The following is a 22899-nucleotide window of genomic DNA, read 5'->3' as shown; positions in this document are numbered from 1 at the left end:
CAGAGATTGAGAGTGTGGTTAACCTGTGTAAAGCAGAATCGCAGAATATGGGAGCATGGAAACCATTGGAACCCAAAACCTTTTTTTTGTTTTCTGGTGAGGAAGACTGGCCCTGAGCTAACATCTGTTGCCAATCTTCCTCTTTTTGCTTGAGGAAGATTCTTGCTGAGCTAACATCTGTGCCAGTCTTACTCTGTTTTGTATGCAGAAGGCCACCACAGCATGGCTTGATGAGCAGTGTGTAGGTCTGCACCCAGGATCCAAACCCATGAACCCCGGGCTGCCAAAGCAGAGCATGTGAACTTAACCACTTTGCCACTGGGCTGGCCCCCCAAAACCCTTTATTATAGATAAACCAAGACCCAGAGAGAGCATGCAGTTTGCTCAGGGTCACATGGTTAGGGAGTGGAAGCATTAGGTTCTGTCCCTGTCATGGAGTCTTGGTAGATGTGAAAAGCACAGTCAGGACGTTTGCTGGATGTCTGACTTCACGTGCTGAACTGTACTGGAAAGATGGATGAATACTCCCTGGAAGTCAAGTGAAGTTAATTTGTTTCTAATGATTTTTGGAGTTGTTCTTCTGAAAGGAAATACTTGACTTTGGTGGGTTGCTAGTTGAAGTGTGGAACAGATGAGTGCCCAGAGAGCTACAGGGACCCGGACAGGGGTCTCCGGCTTGTATCCACAGCAACATGTTTAATGCATAAGCAAAATGTTACTTTCCTTTCTTGGTTTGAAGCCGCAATAACCAGTGTTTTTATACTTTTTTATCCCCTGGTTCCTCCAGATCTCATCACGATCACTTGCCAGATTTTGGGGTCAACAGTTTTACCCCTTTGATACATTAGAGTGTATTGGAGAGTGAGCCATGTGTGAAAAGACTATCTTGCTAGAGAGTACCCATTTTCATGGGTAGAGCATGGATCCAGATGGTTTTTAGAGCCTGGTTTTAGGATCTGCCACCTCATCATCAGGGGTATAGTGTAAGCAGTACTGTAAATGGAGAGCAGGAGACTTGGGTTCTAGAACTAGCTTCTTCATTTATACCCGCTTGACTCTCTTGTCTTATCTGTAAAATGGGTATACCTTTCTTGTTTAACTCACAGGGTTGTTGGGAGAATCAGATGAGATGTGGATAGATGCTTAGGTAGATAGATGAGAAGTGCTGTAGCAATCTACAAAGTGGTTTTCTTTCCCGATTGTGGCCCTGGACGTAGACTGCCTGGATTCAGATATTAATTCCCACACCTGGAAGCTCTGTGACCTGAGCAGCTGTTTAAACTGTCTGCCTCGGTGCCCTCGTGTAAAGTTGCATTAATAGTACTCATCTCAGTGTACAATTAAATGTGGATTAAATGTGCCTAAAACGGTGCCTGGCACACTTAGCAATAAAATTTGGCTATAATAACTGTATTTGAAATTGGGCCAAGTGAATGCTTCTAGAGGGCAGAACCAATAATAGAAAGGACTGTACCATTCTCTTGATAAGATTCAAAAGGCCTGCTGTATGCCTCACTTTTTTAAAGAAAAACATTTTAAATTATGAGAATAAACAGTTACCTCAAGGAGTTCATAACGTAATTGGAAAAATGAGACTTGAAAGATTAGGAGAAAAGTTACTGTGAAGAGAAAACATTGTTCAGGTAACTGTTTATATTTAGGTCAGTTGCAATAGATTTTAGAGATGCTACCAAGGTAGTAAAATAAATGCCATTGTCCAGGCTGAACTTTTTTCCTTATTCAACCTTCATTCCTGGCACCCGTTATTCACTGTCATTGTTTATTGCAGGTGATGAAGTTAATACCTTAGTGGAGCAATCGTTGCTTTGGTAGTGGAATAAAAGTAATCCCATGGGCCGGCCCCGTGGCCAAGTGGTTAAGTTCGCATGCTCCACTTCGGAGGCCCAGGGTTTCGCTGGTTCGAATCCTGGACGTGGACATGGCACCGCTCATCAAGCCATGCTGATCCCACGTGCCACAACTAGAAGGACCCACAACTAAAAATGCACAACTATGTACTGGGGGGCTTTGGGGAGAAAAAGGGGAAAAAAAAAAAAGTAATCCCGGATTTGAAAATCCTAAGCTGTATTCCTGCCTGTCCTGGATTGATCAGTTCAGTTGCGCTTGGAAAGAAATTTCAGCGGGACTTTGCCTGTTAATATTTGCTGGGATTTATCGAGGTCATAGTTCTTGTGCCCATGGTAGATGTTAGTTTGCAAATTCAATTGCAATTTACCCCACTGGTTGAAATCATTCTCAGATCTGGCTCTTTAAAAATCAGCTCTAAGCAAATAAATAGGACAGATTACTGACTTTTATCAACTATTGCGTTTCCAAGCCGTTCGTCACTAAATTTGTCTTTTGTTTTAAAATTTTCTAATGTTGGTGAATAGGGAGGAGAAAAAGTACCTTACTCTTGGATTACATTTAACATGTTCTTCTGAATAGCTGGGACTCTTTACCATGTGAGCAGAAACCTGGAAAGATTCTTCCTTCCTCCCTCCCTTCCTCAGAAAATTTTAAATGAGGTTTTTCCCTTAAAAGATTCTCTCCAGGTGTGTGCCAAAATTCGTTTATTATTGAAACTTGATTTAATACTTTAATTTCTTCTTTTAGCTTTTTGTCATTTTACCTACTATATTTTGAGTAAAAAAAAAAACAGCTCTTTTTTTGGTTTGGAAAACGTCTAAACTGATTCAGTTAAATCTTTTTAAACAGATATTCTCTGAATTGGAATAAATAAACCTTAGGTGGGACAGACTTCTTAGCATGCAGGATGAAGTGATGAAATCGTCATGGAAATGTATGTGTTTTCTCCACTTTGTGTAACTGGTGGTGAGTGAGTGCAGACACTGGGCTAAAGGGTCAGAGCATCCTTATTTCTGTAAAAAATTGTGATCAGTGAGTTTCTTTAAGTTGCCAAGGGTCCTCCCTTACAAATCCTAGTTCTGTTTATAGAATTAAAGTGATCACTTTCACTCTCTGGGAGCTCATTGGTCTTTTAGCTTTTCTAGTATCTCCCAGGTTCAAAGGGATAAGCTTGAGGCTACAGGGAGTTACTTATAGCCTGGTTCCTGTAGGGAATAGGTGCCCATGCTTTGGATGGGGGGGTGTGCTGGGCTGTCAGTCACTTTCCTTTTTTACAGTCTCTTGGTTTTTTGTCAGTATGTGAGGACTCTGGCTGCTGCGTGGCTCCATTGTTCCCCTTCAGAATTGCCCTCCTGTCCCCAATTTCTAGGCTGGGAAGTTGTTGGACAGGTGACCATTGAGCAGCAAAATATGCTTCACTTGCTATTTGTTACCTTTAGATAGAATGAAAGATATCTTAATCTTAACTGGGTTATCCGGGAACGGTGTGCCTGCCTGACCTGTTGCTGAATAACAGGAGAACAGAGCAAGTCTTTGGGGCTCTGTCATAGAAGCGGCTTATTTAATAATGGGTTACCCTCTACTAATGCACTGTCACAGGGTGGGGAGGAGGGTTTTTGGTGTATACAGGCTTCTGGCTGGGGTAGTTTTTTTCCCTGTTACCACTCCCACAGATTTGTCACTTCTTTCCAGTAGTGGATAACAACTCTTGAATTTTCTTAGATTGGCTATACTGGTAGCATTGGCTGAATTTGTAGATAGGATAGCCAGCTTTTATTTTTCTTTTTACTTTTTAACATAATTTCAGACTTGTAGAAAAGTTACAAGAATTCCCTTATGTATCTTTCACCCACATTTCTCAAATGTTAACATTTGCTTTATCCTTTTCTCTTTTATGTATATATACACACACACACGCACACAGAGTTGTCCCTCAGTATCTGAGGGGGTGGGGGTCGGGGGGGATTGGTTCCAGCACCTCCTGCAGATACCAAAATCCTCAGATGCTCAAGTCCTTTACTTGGCCCTCCAGCGGGTTCCACATTTGCGGATTCAGCCAATTGCGGATTGTAAACGTAGTACTATGTAATCCACTGTTATTGGATCCTCAGATGCAGAACCCGCAGATACAGAGGGCCGGCTGTGTGCGTGTGTAGAGTCATGCATCATATAACAGCATTTCTTTCAACGATGGACGCATACATGACATTGGTCCCATAATATTAGTACCGTATAGCCTAGGAGTGTACTAGGCCATATCATCTAGGTTTGTGTAAGTACATTGTGATTTCACACAACAAAATCACCTAACAATGCATTTCTCAGAACATAGTCACTGTCGTTAAGTGACATGTGACTATATGTACATCTATATAATTATATTTATTTTACGTTTCTGAAGTGTTTGAGAGTAAATTGCAGTCATCCCTACTGTAGTGTGTATTTCCCCAAAAAAAGGACTACATAACCTCACAGTGCCGTGATCAAAAATCTGAAATTAACATTGATACACTGCTATTAGGGAATTACAGCCCCCATTCTCATTTGCCGGTTGCCCTTATAATGTTCTTTGTAGCAAAAGAAAATCCCAGGTCATGGGTTACATTCAGTCTTCATACCCTTTTAATCTGGAACAGTTGTTCAGTCTGTGTGTTTCGTGATAGTGACATTTTTGAAGATTACAGGCTACTTGTTTTGTAGTCTGTCCTGCTGAACCAGCTGTTTGGTTTTTTTTTTAAAGATTTTATTTTATTTTTTTCCTTTTTCTCCCCAAAGCCCCCCGGTACATAGTTGTATATTTTTAGTTGTGGCATGTGGCATGCTGCCTCAGCGTGGTTGATGAGCAGTGCCATGTCCTCGCCCAGGATTCGAACCGACGAAACACTGGGCCGTCTGCAGCGGAGCGTGCGAACTTAACCACTCGGCCACGGGGCCAGCCCCGTGAACCAGCTGTTTTTTGATCAAGTTGTACTTCATGTTTGAGTGCATCATCTTCCCAAGGCATTGAGCTCCCTAATTATGGAAAGGGGAATAAGGAGTAAGATTCCTAAGTGGAGATGGGGAAGAGACACAGTAGGCAGATCTGCTCTACTAGGCACCCTGACACAGTGGAGTGGCGTGATTGTGGCAGCTGGCTTGGAGGAGCGCAGCTGGAGTCCAGTCTCTTGACTGTGCACCCTGTTACAGGTGATGCAGGAGCTCTGTGTTTCGTAATCTTCTCCCTCTCTGTTTTGTTGTATGTTCAAAGCTGTAGCTTAGTGACCAACAAAGGACGAAGGTTTCTCTGGCTTATGGCTGTGTTATATCTCCCTCCTTCCACCACCACATACACTCCGGCTTTTTGAGTCTTGTTTCATGGCAAATCCACTGGACTCTGCCTGTACTATTATAAAGTGTCTCAGTGATGGAATACTTCTTTTCCTTAGTTACGTTTCTCCCATAGCCACACTTGGGAAATGAAAGCACAGTGCCCGAGAGAGGCCTGCAGAGTCAAGCTGTCTAGATTTGAATCCTGCCCCAGCTCTTTACTATTAGCTGTGTGACCTGGGCAAATAGCTCAACTTGGCTGAGTCCACTACGTAAGAATTTTGTAAGGATGAAATATGATTTGCTACTAACTAGAAACTTGAAAATAATAAAGCTAACATTTATTGAGTGCTTACTATGTGCCAGTCACTGTTCTAAGTACTTAATGAAACAGAACCGATTGGGCAATGCCTGATTTTCCAGAATGACTTTTGTTCTTCAAAGGCTTTCACCCATTTAAGACAAGAAATAGCATGTGTAATGCTAATGTTTCTGATGAATGTCTAATTTTCCTCGCCAGCAGGTTGAAAGGCTAGCAGGTGGCAGAGGTTTCAGTCCCTGCTGCATTGGAGATCAGTTTTCTCCTTTGCTGACCCATCATCTCTTGCTCTAGGAATGGGATCTATTGGGGACTTTTACTGGCTCTGTGCTGATTTCAGATTCTAAATCTTAAGGAAATGGGAGTGGTGACAGGAAATGGGAGCCAGCAGCTGGGAAACAAGTTTGTAACTTGATGTCGGTGAACTGGTCTTCACTTCTGGAAGACAAAATTACATGAACTCGTGGGAAGAGCAGGTGTCGCACCATTTTGTTTCAGTTTTTCCATTTGTGAGTGTGTGATGTACAGCTGTTCAGAGCTATAACATTTTCCATTTGGCAGTTATCTAGTAAGCATTTTATTTTTAAAGTATGACATGGGTGTTCAGAATTTTTAAGTGCCTTAAATGTAACTACTTAAAGATCTGACACATAAGCTATATGAGCCTGTAAATTATTTATCTTAATCTTAAAAGTTCTTATTCAAAGGCCCATTTTATCTCAACTTTTTTCTCTTGTAATTTAGACATGCTCTTTAACATAACGCTGTGCGAAAGATAGTGCAGTATCTATTTGATTAGCTAACATTGTTTTAAAGTTTTATTTATTAACTTCAAAAGGAGTCTCACTTCTGATTACTCTTGTGTATTTAAGCCAGTGAAGAAAAAGAAGATAAAACGAGAGGTTAAGATTCTGGAGAACCTTCGTGGTGGAACGAATATCATTAAGCTGATTGACACTGTGAAGGACCCTGTGGTAGGTGCCTCCTGGGGGGCGGTGGGGAGAGTGTGTGTGTGAGAGAGAGCGAGAGACATACACACAGAATCTAATAATAGTGAGAAACATTATATAGAGGGAATGACTGATTGTCTTCACTACCGAATGGTTTTGAAAACCTGAAAAAATTATGGTGGCCCAATGATAAAATAGCCACTGCTACTTTTCTGGAACCTAAAAGTGTATGTAGAAAAATCCCTGTCTCAGGTTTATCACCTCCTTATTTTGATTCAGCCCACAAACGTTTGCTGAATATCTCCGTTAAGCCCCTGCTTTTCTCCCAGTTTTGAAAGCTCATTACTGCCAGTTAAGCATTCTTTTACCTCAGTTAACTAAGACTGACATTTGAAAATCTGGATTTACAGAAGGAAATATTGACTGTCTCTATGTGGACACCTGACATTGAGCACTGGCAGGTCACAGCCCCACAGACCCCGTGGGGAGGCAGTCTTGCTGTTTCTTGTACTAGTCTTTACTCAGCATCCATCATTAGGGCTCACATTGTAGGTGCAGATACAACTGAAATATTTTTTGTTAAAAATACTTGATTTTTAGCCATTTTAGATGTACTGTTTAATTCTGTTTTCTCTCCCTGGGGAGTAACTTAACCTCAAGTGTTTATTATTAGCTAAGGTTTTTTTGTACCACTTCCCATCCCATTTCTGTTCTTCGCCTTTCTACTTCAAATATTTCACTGTTCTCTCATGAAAGCTTTTTGTTTAAGAAGTAGATCTTTGCTTCTGTCTGCTAAAGACATCCTCATAATAATGTAGTGGCTACGTTATTATGTGTTGAATGCTTACTGTGTGCCAGGCACTGTTGTGAGTGTTTAACTGTATTACATCATTTAATCCTCCCAACAGTCCAGTGCGGTAGGTACTGTTATTATCCACATTGTCCAGATAAGAAAACTGAAGTCTACGGAGGTTAAATAAGTCGCCCAAGATCACACAGTATTGTTGAACTGAAGAATAAGGAAAGTTTTTCCTTTTGGACCCTGGAAAGACTGAGAAGGAGGATTCTGTGCTAGATTCTATCTAATTGGCATTAAAAATATATCCCAGCCTGATGAGCTCAGATTGATTTTACAGTGACTAACGCTGGACTACGTAACCTTTGAAAGTGGCTTATAGTGTGAGCTAGTAGTAGTATAGTATTATACGAGGAGCATCATTTTGCCTTTTTTTTTTTTAACAACTTAGCGATACCCATCTTACTGTTTTTGTAGTTGTTACTTAAAACATATGTGTGTTTTACATGATTTGTAACACAGGTAAATCGAAGTGGACATAAACCAACAGAAATCCCTCATCCCGTGACTTATAGGGGAACAGGCCTGCTCCCAGCATGTAGAGAGATCTGGTCTTGATAAAACTCTCAGTCTTGGGCGAGTGAGAAGTCCTTTGACCAGGACTGCTGCTCGTTTTGGTAGAGACCTGCATGCATGCATTGTGGCCTGTTTCCTAGGTAGCTTTCACCTGCTTCCTTGAGCAAAACTTCCCAGCCATAAAAATTTCCAAAATGAAAAAAATAAATAAAAATAAATCTTTTTGCTTCTGCAACCCTTTAAGCTCCTGTTTTTCTCCCAATTTTGGAAATGTATTACTGCCAATTAGTGTTATTTTACCTTACTTAAGTAAACCTGACATATGAAAATCTGTATTTACACAAGGAAATATTGAACATTTTGTACTCATTGCATTAAAGATTATAGTCTTTAAAGATACTTGATTACATATTTTTGGGGAACATGTCTACTTTGTGAAGCAAGATACTCTCTAATGGTTTCTAGCCAAGGCAATAATTTCACATTACAGCTTACTGATAATCATAGGTTATTTTCCTTTTGGATCCTGAAGGACCTATGATAGATACCCAAGACCTGTGATGTTCTGTAAAATGCATCTGGCTCATTAAACCAAGATGAAAACATGCCACTCTTTTAGTAGTTGGCAACTGGAACACTGCAGAGTATAAATCTTCACAGAATGTGCCAGGCCCACTGACAGGTTGGTTAGAGAATACATCTCTTTTTGTAAGGGAAGAAAACACTTTATTATGAAAAATGTCAACCATTACAAAAGTAAAGTGAATAGTATAATGAACCTCCCTGTACACATCACCCACCTTTAGCAGTTAATCAGCTTGTGGCCAGCTTTGTTTCATCTATACCCTACCCACTTCCCTGAAAATTCCAGACATAAAATTTTAAGAGGATACTTTCTTAATAGGCTCTCCCTGATGAGTGAATCTCTTTTTCATCTAAGTGAGATTTGGGGGTGGGCCAGTATGACAGAAGTCAGTTACATTTATTGTTTGAATACTTATAAAGCATTAATATTCTCTCTTGCAGTCGAAGACACCAGCTTTGGTATTTGAATATATCAATAATACAGATTTTAAGGTGCGTATATACTTTTTCTTTATGGCATGGGGTCAGAGGGGTATGAGGAGGTGGTGATAAGTACTGTTGATACTCTGGAACACAAGGGGCCAGGAGGGGCCATTGGCGAGAGTAGGACATAAATTGGATTCCTGGTAGCATGTGTACAGGGCGCAGAAAGTGGTCAGGGTTCTTGCTTTTGGTGAAATTACTCATTACCCTTTGCCTTGCTTACTCTGGGAATACTTGCTGGGCTGGGTCTAAGGTAATGCCTCATGGGTCTAAGGTAATGCCTCATCTATAACACTCCTCCATTAGCCCACATAATTTTAGATAGATGTTAACTTTGATTTTTGTAGAAATCTTACTTTGCTGACAGAAAGTGATAAAACAGATACAGGGCTCCTGTGAGAAGAAGCAGTACATTGGACTCAAGCTGTCAGATAGTGTGTGTGTTTATGCACCCTGTATACAAAGCAAATGACATGGAAAAGCTAGTTAAGAATCACTGTACTTTAGAAAAGCCCTGTCCTGGGTTATTTACACTTCTTGTATTTATAATGCACATTAATTTAGTCTTTGAAGCGTTCTTCTAAAAGCAAGGTTTTGAGCTAGTTTTTCATGAGTTTGTTTTTATTGTTGGAATACTGCAACCTTAACTGCTGGTAGGGTTTCGGGGCCAGGCATATTGGACATGGTAGAGTGTTATATGAAAACCAATATAAAAACAAAACCGTGGTGTTGATTTTTAGGGGCATTTATAGAACTGTTAGGTGATTATAAGTCTGTCAGTGACTAAAAGGTTTGTGATTTTGTTGTGAGGGAAGATAGGGGCAAAAACAAATAAGCATTTGAAAAATGCTGGCATCAGGAGTGATGCTTTTGGGTGAAAAGAAAAGAAGCTTGTCTTCACGTTTAATTTTTCTTAATCACTCTAAAACGACTCTAAAATAAGGTTAGTGAAAAACAGACAAAAGAGAATATTATGACTTACAAAACAGTAAGCAAGTTTTATATACAGTTTAGCTTTTCCCATATGTAACAAGTTTCCTTGTTAGTGTGAAATCAGTAGTGAACTCTAAAAATTGGGGTGGGTTTTTCATTAGCAAGCATGGCAGTGCTCAGCCGGTGGCGTGCTGTGCTGATAGACAGAGCTGATCGCACTTTGGCTGTGAATCCCCCAGGTTTATCAGGTGTATATGGGTGGGAATGTGTACGGTTCTTAGAGAAATAGGCTTTAACGAAACCAAACATTTTCCCAATGCAAAAGTTTAAAAGCCAGTTTTAATGGGACTTCATAGTGAAATCCCTACGCTTTCAGTGCCTCAGCTTGCTTAATGTGTTTTTACTGATTGTCTAGCCACACCTGTGGAATTTCACCCCAGCATTTTGTGTTTTTAAATTGATGGCCGCTCTGTTGATTTAACAACATGCAGGAGATCAGTTTTTAATTCCCAAGAGAGATCTTACTTCTTATTCTTAGAAGGGCATGTTTTGATGGCATACATTCTCTAGGAGCTTCCTTTAAAGGGATCATGGGAAATTAATGTTTTTTTGAGGCTTGCATATCTGAAAACATCTTTATTTTATCCTCCTGATTGATGTGTTTGTTAGGTATAGAATTCTAGGTTGTAATAATACTAATTTCCTCAGAATTTTGAAGAGATTGTTCCGCTGTTACCAGCATAGCCACTCTGGTTTCATCTTAGGTCATCTGGTTTTGTTTTTGTTTTTTCCTCTGAAAGCTTTTAGGATTTCTCTTCATTCTCAGTCTCTGAAATTTCGCAGTGATGTGCCTTCCTATGGGTCGTGTTCATCTTTTGTTCTGGATACTCACTGGGCTTTTTCAGGCTAGATGCTCATGTCCTTCCATTTCGGAAGAATATTTTTAACATTCTCTGATTTTCTTCCCTTTCTTCTTCGTTTTCACTTTCTAGAACTCATTCCAATGTTGGACTTCATGTCTTAGAGCTCTATTTTCTTCTCTGAACTTTTTAAAATAGTATCCTGTTCTTTCATGTTTTATGTAATATCTTCTATTTTCTCACTGAGAATATGGTTTTTTCCCCATTATGATTTCTTCTTCATGCCTTTTCTCTGTTTTTCTTCCAAAGTCCTTTTTTTGTGTGTTTTGTCTCTGTTACAGTTGTCTGAAATGTCATGGTTTTTGAATGCTCGTATTTTAGAGTAATGAAATACTCATTACTGATTGTCAGCTCCTGTCTCGAGGATACCAGCCTGACTGCGGGCATCTTAGTAGCTTCAAATTCAGGACAGCTGTGGCTAGTGTCACGTAGACTTTCACTTAATTCCCCTGTTCTCAATGTGGTGGTTTTAACTCATTTTCCTGTCTTCAGCTCAGTCTCTTTATCCTTTCAGTGATACCTGGGGTTACCAATTCCTGAGCCTTTCTGTAATTCTTCAGTTGGAAGTCGTTTGCTTCTGGACCCCCTCTACTGTTGGCAGAATCTTCAGCTTTTTTGCTCTGCTAAGTCAGCTGGACATCTGTTTTCTAGCTTCAAAATGTTGTCTTCCATTCTCTTAGTTCTTGTGAGCTAATCTCTCCTCCTTTTACTCTATCTTAGAGGCGCTTCGGGAAGAAGCAGGGGTAGGATGTGTTTGATCTGCTGTATTGAACTGGAGATCCCCTTTGAATGTTCAGGCCATGCCGTTTCAGCCAACTTAAAAGATCGTTAAACGTCAGGTAGCAGGTGTATTTTGTGGACGAGCCGATCATGACAGGAAAATCTTTTTTTTTTTTTCCAGATAGTATGACGGACCACAAATAGCGTAATCAGTTGGTTTAATGTCCTAGTGTTCTTCAGGTTTTTTATTTTGTACTGTGTCTGTCTTATTAGAGAAATTTGTCTTTGTTTTCATTTTACTATTAAGAGTATTACTAACTAGTTTTAAGGTGTCACCCAGAGAAGGTTTGTCCCTGGTTTAATATCGGGGTGAATCAACAATGATACAGCCTGCAGCCCGTTCTTTTCGGTATTTTTTTATTGATGCAATTGATAATAAATTTTGATCTATACTTTCCTTTTATTGTGGAATCCTTCTAATTTTGGTGCCAAGGTTATACTCCCTCTAGAATAAGTTGGGTAGCTTTTCCTTTCTGCTCTCTGAAAGCTCGGGCACAGTAGGGTCGTCTCGGTGGGCGTCTGGGGCAGGGGAGACTTGGGCTCCACTTGGCTTTTTAAAACACGCTGTGGGTGGAAGGTTCACCCGATTTTCTAGAGTCTCTTGGCATGACAGCTCTTTCTAAGGTTGGCCACTTGCAATTTTATTTGCATAAAGTTGTTAATAGAATTCTCTTAGTACTTAAAAACTTTCATCCGTCGGTAATTTTCTTTTCCTTTACATTTGTGGCATTATTTGTGCCTTTACTTCCTTTTCTCTTTGTTTAAAAAATCAGAGTTAAGACATCTCATTAATAATTTCAAAGAACTAGCATTTGGTTTTATTGCTCAGATGTTGTTTTTGTTAGTTTTTCTGTTTCATTCTGTTTCTGCTTCTATCTTATTTTCTTTCTTCCTTCCTTAATTTGTTTCCTTGAGTTTTCACGGTTGTTCCCCCTAGCTTCTTGAGTTGAAGTCAACTCGTTTGATCTGTTTCTGTCTTTCTTGATTGGCAGTAAGTTGCTTTAAGTCTGCACAACCCCAAATAGCATTTTACTACATTCCATGGTTGTGGAACTCACTTCTATGTGGTTTTCAAATTAGAAGTACAGGTTCCTAACTTGTGGATTTGGGTTTTTTCCCACAGACTTTTTACTATGAAAAATTTTAAACCTACTGGCAGTTGGAAAGAGCGGCACAATCCGTACCCTTAGGTTGGTCACCTGGGTTTGTCAGGTGTTAATATTGCCACGTTTGCAGTTATTTCCCTCCCTCCTCCACCCTCCCCTTTTAATCTTTGTCTCTTTGCTGAAATTCTCTTAAAGTAAGCTGCAGGCATCATGATACTTCACTCCTAAATGTGCTAGCACTGAAACTAGGTAAGACGTTTTCCCATGTAACCACAGTGCTGTTAGTACACTTAAGAAATTTAGTATTTGTATAGTAATGCCATCTAATTGACCATACAGAGTCTGTGTTCAAAAGTTTCCCAGTAATTAAAAAATTATACTTTTTTTGTTGATTCCCAATTTGATTGCACTGTGTCCAGGGAACATGATTTGTATAATGTTGATTATCTGAAATTTGTTGATGGTTGCTTTATGACTCTAGTACCTGGTCATTTTTTATATCAAGCTTGGTAATTTGGTTCAGATCTTCTATGACCTTACTCATTTTTTTCCCTTGATATTTCATTTTATGGTAGAGATACTGGTTTGGTCAATTTCTCCTTGAAATTATCAGTTATGCTTCATATATGTCAAAGCAATAATAAAAGATACGCGGTGATACTGAGAACAAAAGGCAAAACTTCCAAAGAAATGAATAGGAAAATCTAGTCTTTAGAAGTTGGAACAAAGCAGTAGTTACAGAAAACCTCCAAACTCAAAAATTGTCTCAAGGAAGCTAAGGGACCATTTTGAGGTAGAAAAAGTTTCTGTTGAGACACGCTTCTCAGTGTTCTATGGCTTTGGAAGTGTCTAGATAAAAATGAATATGCATTTTAAGTAAAAATATATCATTTAGGCTTTTTTTTTTTTTTTTGAGGAAGATTAGCCCTGAGCTAACATCTCCTGCCAATCCTCCTTTTGCTGAGGAAGACTGGCCCTGAGCTAACATCTGTGCCCATCTTCCTCGGTTTTATGTGGGATGCCTGCCACAGCATAGCTTGACAAGCGGTGCATAGGTCCATGCCCGGGATCCCAACCAGTGAACCCTGGGCTGCCGAAGCAGAATGTGCAAACTTATCCGCTGCACCACCAGGCTGGCCCCTGGGCATTTTAAGATTGATAAGACGTCTCAAATGGGCTCCATATTGAGAAGGTGGTAGTCCCGTATTGACCTGTGGAGAGTTTCTAAACCACTCACATAGAAATGGGCCTTGACCAGCGGGTATCTTGAGGGCTTGTTAATGCCATTAGGGTTTGATGTGGAGGGGATGAGTTCACAGACTAAATCAATAATGTTTCCTTAATTGGGGAAACAAGGTTTACTTTTTTTTTTTTTGAGGAAGATTAGCCCTGAGCTAACTACTGCAAATCTTCCTCCTTTTGCTGAGGAAGACTGGCCCTGAGCTAACACCCGTGCTCATCTTCCTGTATTTTATACGTGGGACACTACCACAGCATGGCTTGCGAAGCGGTGCTCTGTCCGCACCTGGGATCTGAACTGGCAAACCCTGGGCCGCCAAAGCGGAACATGCGAACTTAACCGCTGTGCCACCAGGCTGGCCCCCAAAGTTTACTTTTATCATAGGTCATTGACATTATTTTGCCATTTCTTTATAAGACGTTTTCAGGTGATTAATAGTAACTTTAATTTATTTGCTTAATTAATGATTTGTTTTGCTTCCTTAAATTTCTATAAACGTTGACTTTGATTTTATTCTGGATCTTAGGGTTGTGTGTTAATGCCAAAAGTTGTGACTACTACATTGAACACCATTTACTTTCACTTTAAATCCCCCTGGCCCCCACTTTTTCTTCTCCCTACATGGGGACCACTGGGATTTCTGGACGTAGACTGCACTGTGTGTGTTGAGGAGCATGCAAGCTGTCTGTGCAGGGTGGGAGTATGCTGTGTTGGGGACTGCCACATCTGGCTGGGAACCTTCTTGAAGTGTGCAGTCCTCCGAAGTGACAGTCGTTGGGGATGAGGCCTTGTCTGTAGCTGATCGTGATGCAGTTGAACTGCAGCTGGAGTCTGAAGACCTGTCTGTGAACAGCAGGAGCGAGGTCCACTTTTGGCCGTTGCTTTCAGACCAAGGAGGCCCTGAGTCTCCTGACCAAATTGCATTTTTCCCGTTCTCTTGCTCAGCTTTCTGCGGTTTTTAAAAGTCCCAGGAAATTTCCGCCTCGGGCTCTTTGAGTAGTCTTGGAGTAGAACTGATTTCCAGGGAAGTGGCAGCATGTTGAGGCTTTCTAACCAAACCTGGATTGAGGAATAGTTTCTTCCTCAGCACCTCTGTAGGCGGCACGGGCGTGTTTTGTTTTTGATAAGTCACTTACTTTATTAAAGTGTAAGCAGAGCTAACTTCCAGCCAACATTTTGCACTTGGTTGGTTGATGATGTCCTCCACATGGCTGGCCAAGAAGAATGGAGTAAAAGCGTGGCTCTCATGAAGTTTCCCTTTCTGATTTGTCGTGGACTCTTAGCACTTCTGTTTCTCAGAAGACACTTTTGCTTTTGTTCCATTGACTGGTGAACAACGTCGAAGGCGAATGTTTATTGCCTGCCTTCTGTGTGCGGGCAGAGAACCGCCTTTTGTGGGGTGGGGCATGGGAAGCAGAGGCTGTTCTGTCTGAGGACTCAGCACGCGGACCGAGTTGTACGGTGGACCTGTGACATTTGAGGGAGGAAAAATTCAGACATCTTGAATGGCCAGATTGGTGACTGCCACCAGCCACAGCACCCATTTGTCCCCATCATGTGTATGCCACGATACGCAGGGACGCTGGCATGGCACTCTTAGGGTATGGGCAAAGTGAAGCAGCCTCTTGTTCACAACAGAGTGAGAAATTATCTTGGGAACTTCAGGTCTCTACGAGTACCTGAATGAGAAATGTTAATTCTGGGGACACTGCTGCTGTCAGTGTCTTATGAACACCCCAGAGGACAGTAAACGGCATGGGGGTTCAGAGAAAGAAGACCACTCTCAGCTCTGTGGAGCCCAGATGGGGCGGGTTTGACTTTATGGGCTAAGGATGAGGGGCGGAATATTCCAGATTTTGGGAGAGGGAAGAATGGAGGTGGCAAATAGAGGTTTGTTTGGTCAGAGTGCGGTGCTCCTGGGGGCTACAGCGGACCCTGGTGAATCCTGAATTTTAGGCCCAGGTGGTAAAATGTTATGGGTGTAGTTTGGTCTCCTCCTACCCAGAGCGCCTGAGAACTGAGAGTGAACGTCAGCCTGTCGTGCGGGAGTTTATAACGTGTTGGGCCTAAACGTTATATTCAGCCAGGGTCTTCTGTGTTACATAAAACTGAGGTTGGTTGGAGTAGCTAGGAATACTGTTGGCAGTCCAAGGACATTTATTTTTGTGTCTTACACCGTTTACACGGGTGCTTGGTAAAGATAGCACATGACATGAGAGGGAGGCCTTCCATAGATAGAAGTTCAAATAGTACAATAGCCCTTATTTGTTTTCTGGAAATAGAAAATTTCAGCCCTTTGAGGGTTAGAAAATGCTCTTGTCACTTTCATGACCTCTCTGTTGACTTTGAGCTTCAGCCTGGCACACCATGGGAGAGATCTCTTTAACTCTCAAAGGAGGAGCTGATTTGACACCCAGAGAGATGATGGCATCTTTGGCCTGTGTGCGTACATACAGGTTGTCAGTGTGCTGGCTGAGAAGCCTGCCTTGCTGTGCAGAGCCCAGGGGAGAACAAAAAACTTGGATGTTTGGCTGTTATACAGTTGAATTTCTCCTGAGCGGAAGTGGTGGTGTGGGTGCATCTGAGTGGGGTCAGTCCCAGCCAGGGTCAGCCTCCCGTGGTGGAGCAGCTCCAAGGCACCCCAGGTGTACTGGACTGTGTGGTCTCATTCCCTGAAGTATACTAGCTAGCTGCTGCCTGCAGTTGGTGCAATCAGATATTCCTACTAAGCTGGAGGGAGAATTGCTCTTACTTAAAAGGGGAAATTTGGGAAAGAAGCTGTCTTGGTGTTCTTAGAAAATGTTAAATTTGATTCTTGGCAAATTTGTTGTTTTCCTGAAAAAAATTTTTTTGAGCAGGTAGTGTATTTACACAAATCTAAAACATAAAATGGTATGCAGTGAAAGTCTCCTTTATTCCCCTTGCCCCAGCTGTCCATCTCCCATACACATATGCATGAAGCCACTTCTTATTCGTCTCTTTTCTGTCATTCTTGCAGATGTAAACAAATGTGCATGCGTAGTTTTACTTCCTTGCCCCTTTTACACAGACACATCATATACGCCGTTCCGTGCTCCTTGGAGAGATTCTGTACATTGCTTGAGTCTTTCAATAAAGGGAGAGGCAGAATATGTTGAATAAAGGTGTGCTCATTAACTCTACGGAGAGTGCTGCTGTGACTGATGAGGCTAGAGATTTACTTAGAATTGATTATCAAAAATAATAGTATAGTTTCTGACAAGGGTCGTGATGATTTTTAATGAAGCCAGATGCGTAAATGCTACTCTGCCTCTTAGAAATTGAAGTTTTTTAAAAACTCCCAGTGGCTAGGTCTTTGGATCATCAATAATGAAAACTTTTGTATATGTGTCACTTTGGCCTGGAACCATTTTCAGTACCTATATCTTTTTCTTTTTCAACTTCTCACTCCACCACTCCTTTTTTCTTCCCTGTAAAACGTGTTGCTTCTTTAGTTCCCATCAGTTGTTGCCTGTGAAGTGTTCTTTTTTCCTAGCCTGGAGTTGGTGGGGGGGGAGTGGAGGGTGTCGATTTTTTAAGTCTCTGGCCAGCTCCAAATGCTGTAGCGTTCATTTTCCTCGTGTTTCTTTCACAAACAGACTGATTGTCCTGCCACTAGTTTACCGCACGGGCTGGTGAGTTGCAGGTTCTGCTCTCTACTCAGAACTCGGTGCTCCAGAGTATTCTGTGGGGTTTGTTTGAAGTGAAGTAAGACAGTGAGGACAGCTGGACAGCTTTGACTTCATTCTGCAATAATGTGATTGTGGCTGTTGAAACTGTGGAGCATTAAACAGGTTTTTAAAAGATCCAGGTTGGCTTAGATGTTTTCTGCCCTGGAATTTCTTATGTTTCTCCTGAGGGCTGAAGTGGCAGACCCTCATCTTGAGTCTTTGACGCCGTTTGTTCCAGATCAGGTGGTAAGAAGTTGTGGGACTCCTTACTGACTTAAGCACTAAGTGTACAGACAATAATGACCAACATTTGGGCTGACAAGATGCAATGAGAGTAAATTAACTTTCTGTTTTCTGAAATCTGTTTCAGCAACTTTACCAGATCCTGACAGACTTTGATATCCGGTTTTATATGTATGAACTACTTAAAGTAAGTGGCATTCGTAAACAGTGAACTTTTTCAGGCTTATTCATTAAAGGAGAAGTTTTTGAGAAGACAAAGAGAATTCAAGCAGAATATTTCTTGATACCCAGAGAATTTAGTGAGATTTTTTTTTTCTTTTAACTTATATTGAGGCCTCTGTCATAGGATCTTTACATAGAAACTTTCCAGTGGATCTGAGAATGATGGCCAAGTCAAGGGTCCCAAGGACATTAAACCAGAGATTAGAACCTTCCTCTTCATAGCTCTGGTTGGCCCTTGGATTTTCTTTTTTCTGTTTAATTAATACTTACTGTTAGTTTTCACTGCGTAACAAGTCATCCCAAACTTAGTGACTATTTAAAAGTGATTTATTTCTCATAATTCTGTGGGTTAGCTGGGGTGGTCTTTTGGATGGCCTCATTCACATAATCTGGGATGGCAGCTGGAATGGCTGAGGTCTTGTCCTCCAGGAGGTTAGTCTGGGCTGCCTCCCATGGTGGTCCTGGGGTTCCTAGCAGCAAGAGAAGGCAAACCTCAGTGTGTAAGCACTTTTCAAGCCCCCACTTGTGTCGTGTTTGCTAATGCCCTATTGGCCAGAGCAAGTCATGTGGGCAAGCCTAGAGTCAAAGGATGGAGAAGCGGACTTCCCCTCTTGGTGGGCAGACTGTTGAAGCCACCTTGTGGAGGGATATGCACACAGGGATGGCAGGCATTTGCAGCCATCTTGTTCTTGCCATCTCTCACGATCCACTTCTCATGAGACGCCCTGTCCTCTAGCCTACCCCACTGGCCCTGGTTAGTTAACCTTGACACACAGGGAGGGGTGCTGGGCGGACCCTCTGGGAGACCTACCAGTCCCAGGACTGAAATCTTCAGGCATTACTGATGGATGGAAGAATGATCTGTTTTAGTTTGTCTGGGTAAACACTTAGGTACGGAATTCTAAAAAGGTTTGTAGAATGGCATAGACCAATGGTTCTTAAGTTTTTTAGGGTCATGAATCACTAAGAATCTAATGAAAGCTATGAACTCCCCTCAAAATGGATGTATAAATATACAGTATTACATAAGTTTTGGGGAGGGTGTGGACCTCAATTTAAGTACCTCTGAAAGAATATAGAGGTGACTCAGCTGTTGACATTACTGAAGAAAATTGCCAAAATGGAGTTTTGATGGCATAAAAAGTTGCTTGGGCAAAATACCAAGTTAGATTAAGGCTGAGCTTTAGGGAACGGGAATTTGAAGAACTAGCCTTATGAGATGAATGTGTTTTCTTACAAGAACTTGCATAAACTACTTGTCGTTAGAGCCAAAGTGGTGGATTTAAGGGTTCGCTCTAATGGCTCTTGGGTCTTTCTTTTGTCGATAAGATCAGAAAGATGGAGAAGGTAGAGCTTGGTTTATCCCATACTCTTCCGTGTCCACTCCAAACTAGAATTGGAGGCCTCATGGGGGAGAGCTTTGCAGAGGCGTGTCCTGTGAACTGTCAGGCTAGCCAGTCCCTGGAGGGGCTTCCCAGAGAATCCCGAGCAGTCACCCCAGGAGAGCTGCCATCCAGATCCCACAATTGGTTATTCTTTAAAACGAGGTATTAAGAGTTTGTGGTTAGCTGGCACACCAAAGGTAGGATGTATAACCTAGCACAGTTATCCTTAGATGAGGTAGGCATCCCGATGGTGCGGGTCTCCACGGCTGCGCATGCACATGGCACTCAGTGTTTGATGTCCTCTCTGCTTTCTGGAGGTGGCAGGTAGGTGGTAAGGGCATACTTTGTGCTAATGAGGCATAGAACCGTAGATGAAACTCGAAAAACGTCTTTCATGCTTAATGGTCAGAAACCACCCAATTTTAAAACTGAAATAATTCCCCAAAGAATTTAAGAGCATGTCAGTGTCTCCACAGGGAGTCTGACTAGTGAACTTGGCAAAATAACTAATTCCTTTCCTGTATTTGTTCAGCCTTTGCTTCCATCAGGTATTTTTCACATCCCAGGTATTGGGGTTCTAATTAGTTTATTCCTTTGGGCAAAGACTAGGCAAAATAATAGAAACAGCACTTCCTAACTGTTCTCTTTGTTGGGGGAACGGGGCTAGGGAAGAGGAATATTTAACTCAATTAAAACTGTAGAAGAAACTGAGGCTGAGGGCTGCAGAGCGATTGCTCAGGGCCTCACTGAGGCTACGCGCAGAGTCTTGTCTGATTTGGATTCGGGGAGGTCTGTTCTCAGGAGTCCTGGTTTCAGAAGGCACTGCCACAAAACCACTGTGGAGTCTGGCTACAGCTCTTGGTGTAAAACAAAGAGAAAAATTAAATGGAAGTAGAACTTACATAAATGAAGTGAATAAATCTTAAGTGTACAGTCTTGGATTTTACATAAGTGAAACCTTCACCCAGATACACACAGAACTGTGCTGTCCCATATAGTAGCTGCTGCCTGCAGGTAGCTATTTAAATTAAGTAAAATTAAAAATGCAGTTTCTTAGTCACATTTCAAATACTCAGTGGCCTCATGTGGCTAGTGGCTACCATATTGAGCAGTGCAGATGTAGAACTTTCTGTTGTTGCATAAAGTTCTGGACAGGGTTGGTAGAGAATATTATGAATACCCGAGAAGGCTCTCTTGTGCCTGCTTCTCTTCAGTATTCGCTCCTCTGAAGATTATATTTTCACCTCCATCACCAGAGTTGAGTGTTGGGTATTCTTGACCTTCATATAAAAAGCATCATGCACTGTATACTCTTGCGTCTGAGGAAAGCAAAATTTGCTTATTCCTGAAATGTTGATCTTGGGCTCATTCTCTGGCTTATGTATTCCCTCCCATGTAAAGATGCCTGGTACCGTGCCCTTGCTAGTCTAGTCCACTGCTTCTTAACTAGGTCAGCTTTGTCCCCCAGGGGACATTTGTCAGTGTCTGGAACCATTTTTGGTTGTCACAATTGGAGAGGTACTACTGGTAGAGGCCAGGGATTCTGCTAAACATCCTGTAATGCACAGGACGGCTCCCTACAACAAAGGGTTATCTGGTCCAAAATGCCCACAGTGCTGAGATTGAGAAACCCTAATCTTGTCCCATGGAAAACTCCACCAAGAGCGCTCAGGGCCAAGCACATAGTAGGTGGGTGAGATTCTGGGTTGCTGTCATTATTGTAACTCAAGGAGTATATCGTGAGATTCATGTAGGCTTCAAGTGCTTTTTAAGACAAACCAAAGGTCCTAACATTGAAATATATGAAAATAGTTACTGTGTTAGAAAAGGGAGATTTAGGAGCAAATTTTTATGTTATTTGTTTTTAAAAAAACCCAAATAACTCATAAAACATGAGTGAAAGATTTGAATCAACATTTGTCTAAAGATGATGCAGGCATACCTCATTTTATTGCGCTTCGCAGATACTGTGTTTTTTACAAGACCTTCCACCAGCAAAAAGATTACAACTCACTGAAGGCTCAGATGATGGTTGGCATTTTTGGGCAATAAAATGTTTTTAAATTAAGGTATATACATTGGTTTTTTTAGACATATTGCTGTTGCACACTTAATAGACTACAGTAAGTGTAAACGTAACTTTCACATGAACTGGGAAACCAAAAAATTCATATGACTCACTTTATTGCTATATTAACTTTATTGCAGTGGTCTAGAGCCGAATCTGTGGTGTCTCCAAGTATGCCTCTATAGGCTGGCCAGTAAGCACAGAAAAAGATGCTCACCTTTATCGCTCATTAGGAAAGTGCAAATCAAAACCACGGTGAGGTACCACTTCAGACCCACTGGAAGGGCTATGATCAAAAAGAGGAACAATCGCAAGTGTTGGCACGGATGTAGAGAAACCGGAACTCTCATACATTGCTGCTGGGAATGTAAAATGGTGCAGCCACTTTGGAAAACAAGCAGATTCTTAAAAAGTTTAATGTAAACTTACATACAACCTAGCGTTTCCACCTTTAGGAATCTACCTGAGAAAAGTGAAAGTATATGTCCTCTCAAAGACTTGTACGTGAATGTTCTTAGCATTATTCGTAATAGCCAAAGAGTGGAAACAACCCAAATGTCTGTCACCTGGATTCATACAGTGGAATACCATTCAGCAAGAAAAAAGCAACGTGGATGAATCTCAGAATCATTATGCTGAGTGAAAGAAGCTAGACAGAGTACTATGTATTATTTCACTTTATAAATGTCCAGAAAAGGCAAATCCATGGCAACAGATAGATCAGTGCTTGGAGGGAGAGAGAAAGGAAAGGGAAAGTAGGAGGAAGATGGGAATGAGAATTGACTGCAGGCAAGCTGAAGGGAAATTCTTGGGATAATGGAAAATTTCTAAAACTGGATTGTGCTAATAGTTGCATAACTCCATAAATTTACTAAAAAATCATTGACTTGTACACTTAAAAATCTTATTTGCATATCAACTATCTTATAGGAAGCAGTTTTCTCCCTAGAGTAATAATATAATTATAATTAAAGACCAGATGGTTCAGGGATTGTTTTTAAGGAAAATACTAATGTTAAAATGCATATTATTCGTGAAAACCTGCATGGAACACTTACCTAAAAGACACTCTGCGTTGAAAGATGTATGTGGATGTCATTCATTGTGTCCACATGGACTTCTGCATGTCCTTTGAACCACTAGGAGAGGTGACTCCAGGGAGGTTCCCAGATCTGGCTTTAAACACATCAAATTAGCCCAACAAATTAATGTGTGATTTCTAAATCCAGGTGGTTGGTAAATTACTACCAGCTACAATTAGGAGAGGAGCTCCTGAAGAAGGGTGTCATTCCCCCTTTTTAAGAAACCTTCATGGTAGCCCTTCATGTACCTTCCTACCAGCTGCCAACGTAGTATGCCCAGACAGCAGGGGTGTCTTCTGAAGCATGTTTTTTCTCTTTCGTTACAGACAGTAAGCTGCCCCTTGGGA

General features: G+C 41.3%; 1 protein-coding gene across 4 annotated transcripts in view; it reads left to right on the top strand.

The window, feature by feature from the left end:
* The window catches only part of CSNK2A2 (casein kinase 2 alpha 2), a 38948-nt gene that overhangs the window by 5356 nt on the left and 10693 nt on the right, over nucleotides 1-22899 (top strand). For all 4 annotated transcript variants that reach the window (XM_070261897.1, XM_023637093.2, XM_023637091.2 and 1 more), the window contains exons 3-5: nucleotides 6367-6468; nucleotides 8843-8893; nucleotides 17923-17982. In XM_070261897.1, the coding sequence (XP_070117998.1) occupies nucleotides 6367-6468; nucleotides 8843-8893; nucleotides 17923-17982 (213 nt within the window). The remainder of the gene's footprint in view (nucleotides 1-6366; nucleotides 6469-8842; nucleotides 8894-17922; nucleotides 17983-22899) is intronic.

This window comes from Equus caballus, chromosome 3 (assembly GCF_041296265.1).
Source record: "Equus caballus isolate H_3958 breed thoroughbred chromosome 3, TB-T2T, whole genome shotgun sequence".
Classification (NCBI taxonomy): domain Eukaryota; kingdom Metazoa; phylum Chordata; class Mammalia; order Perissodactyla; family Equidae; genus Equus; species Equus caballus.
Note: the sequence above shows the minus strand (reverse complement) of the source record. Positions and strands in the feature narration are given on the sequence as shown.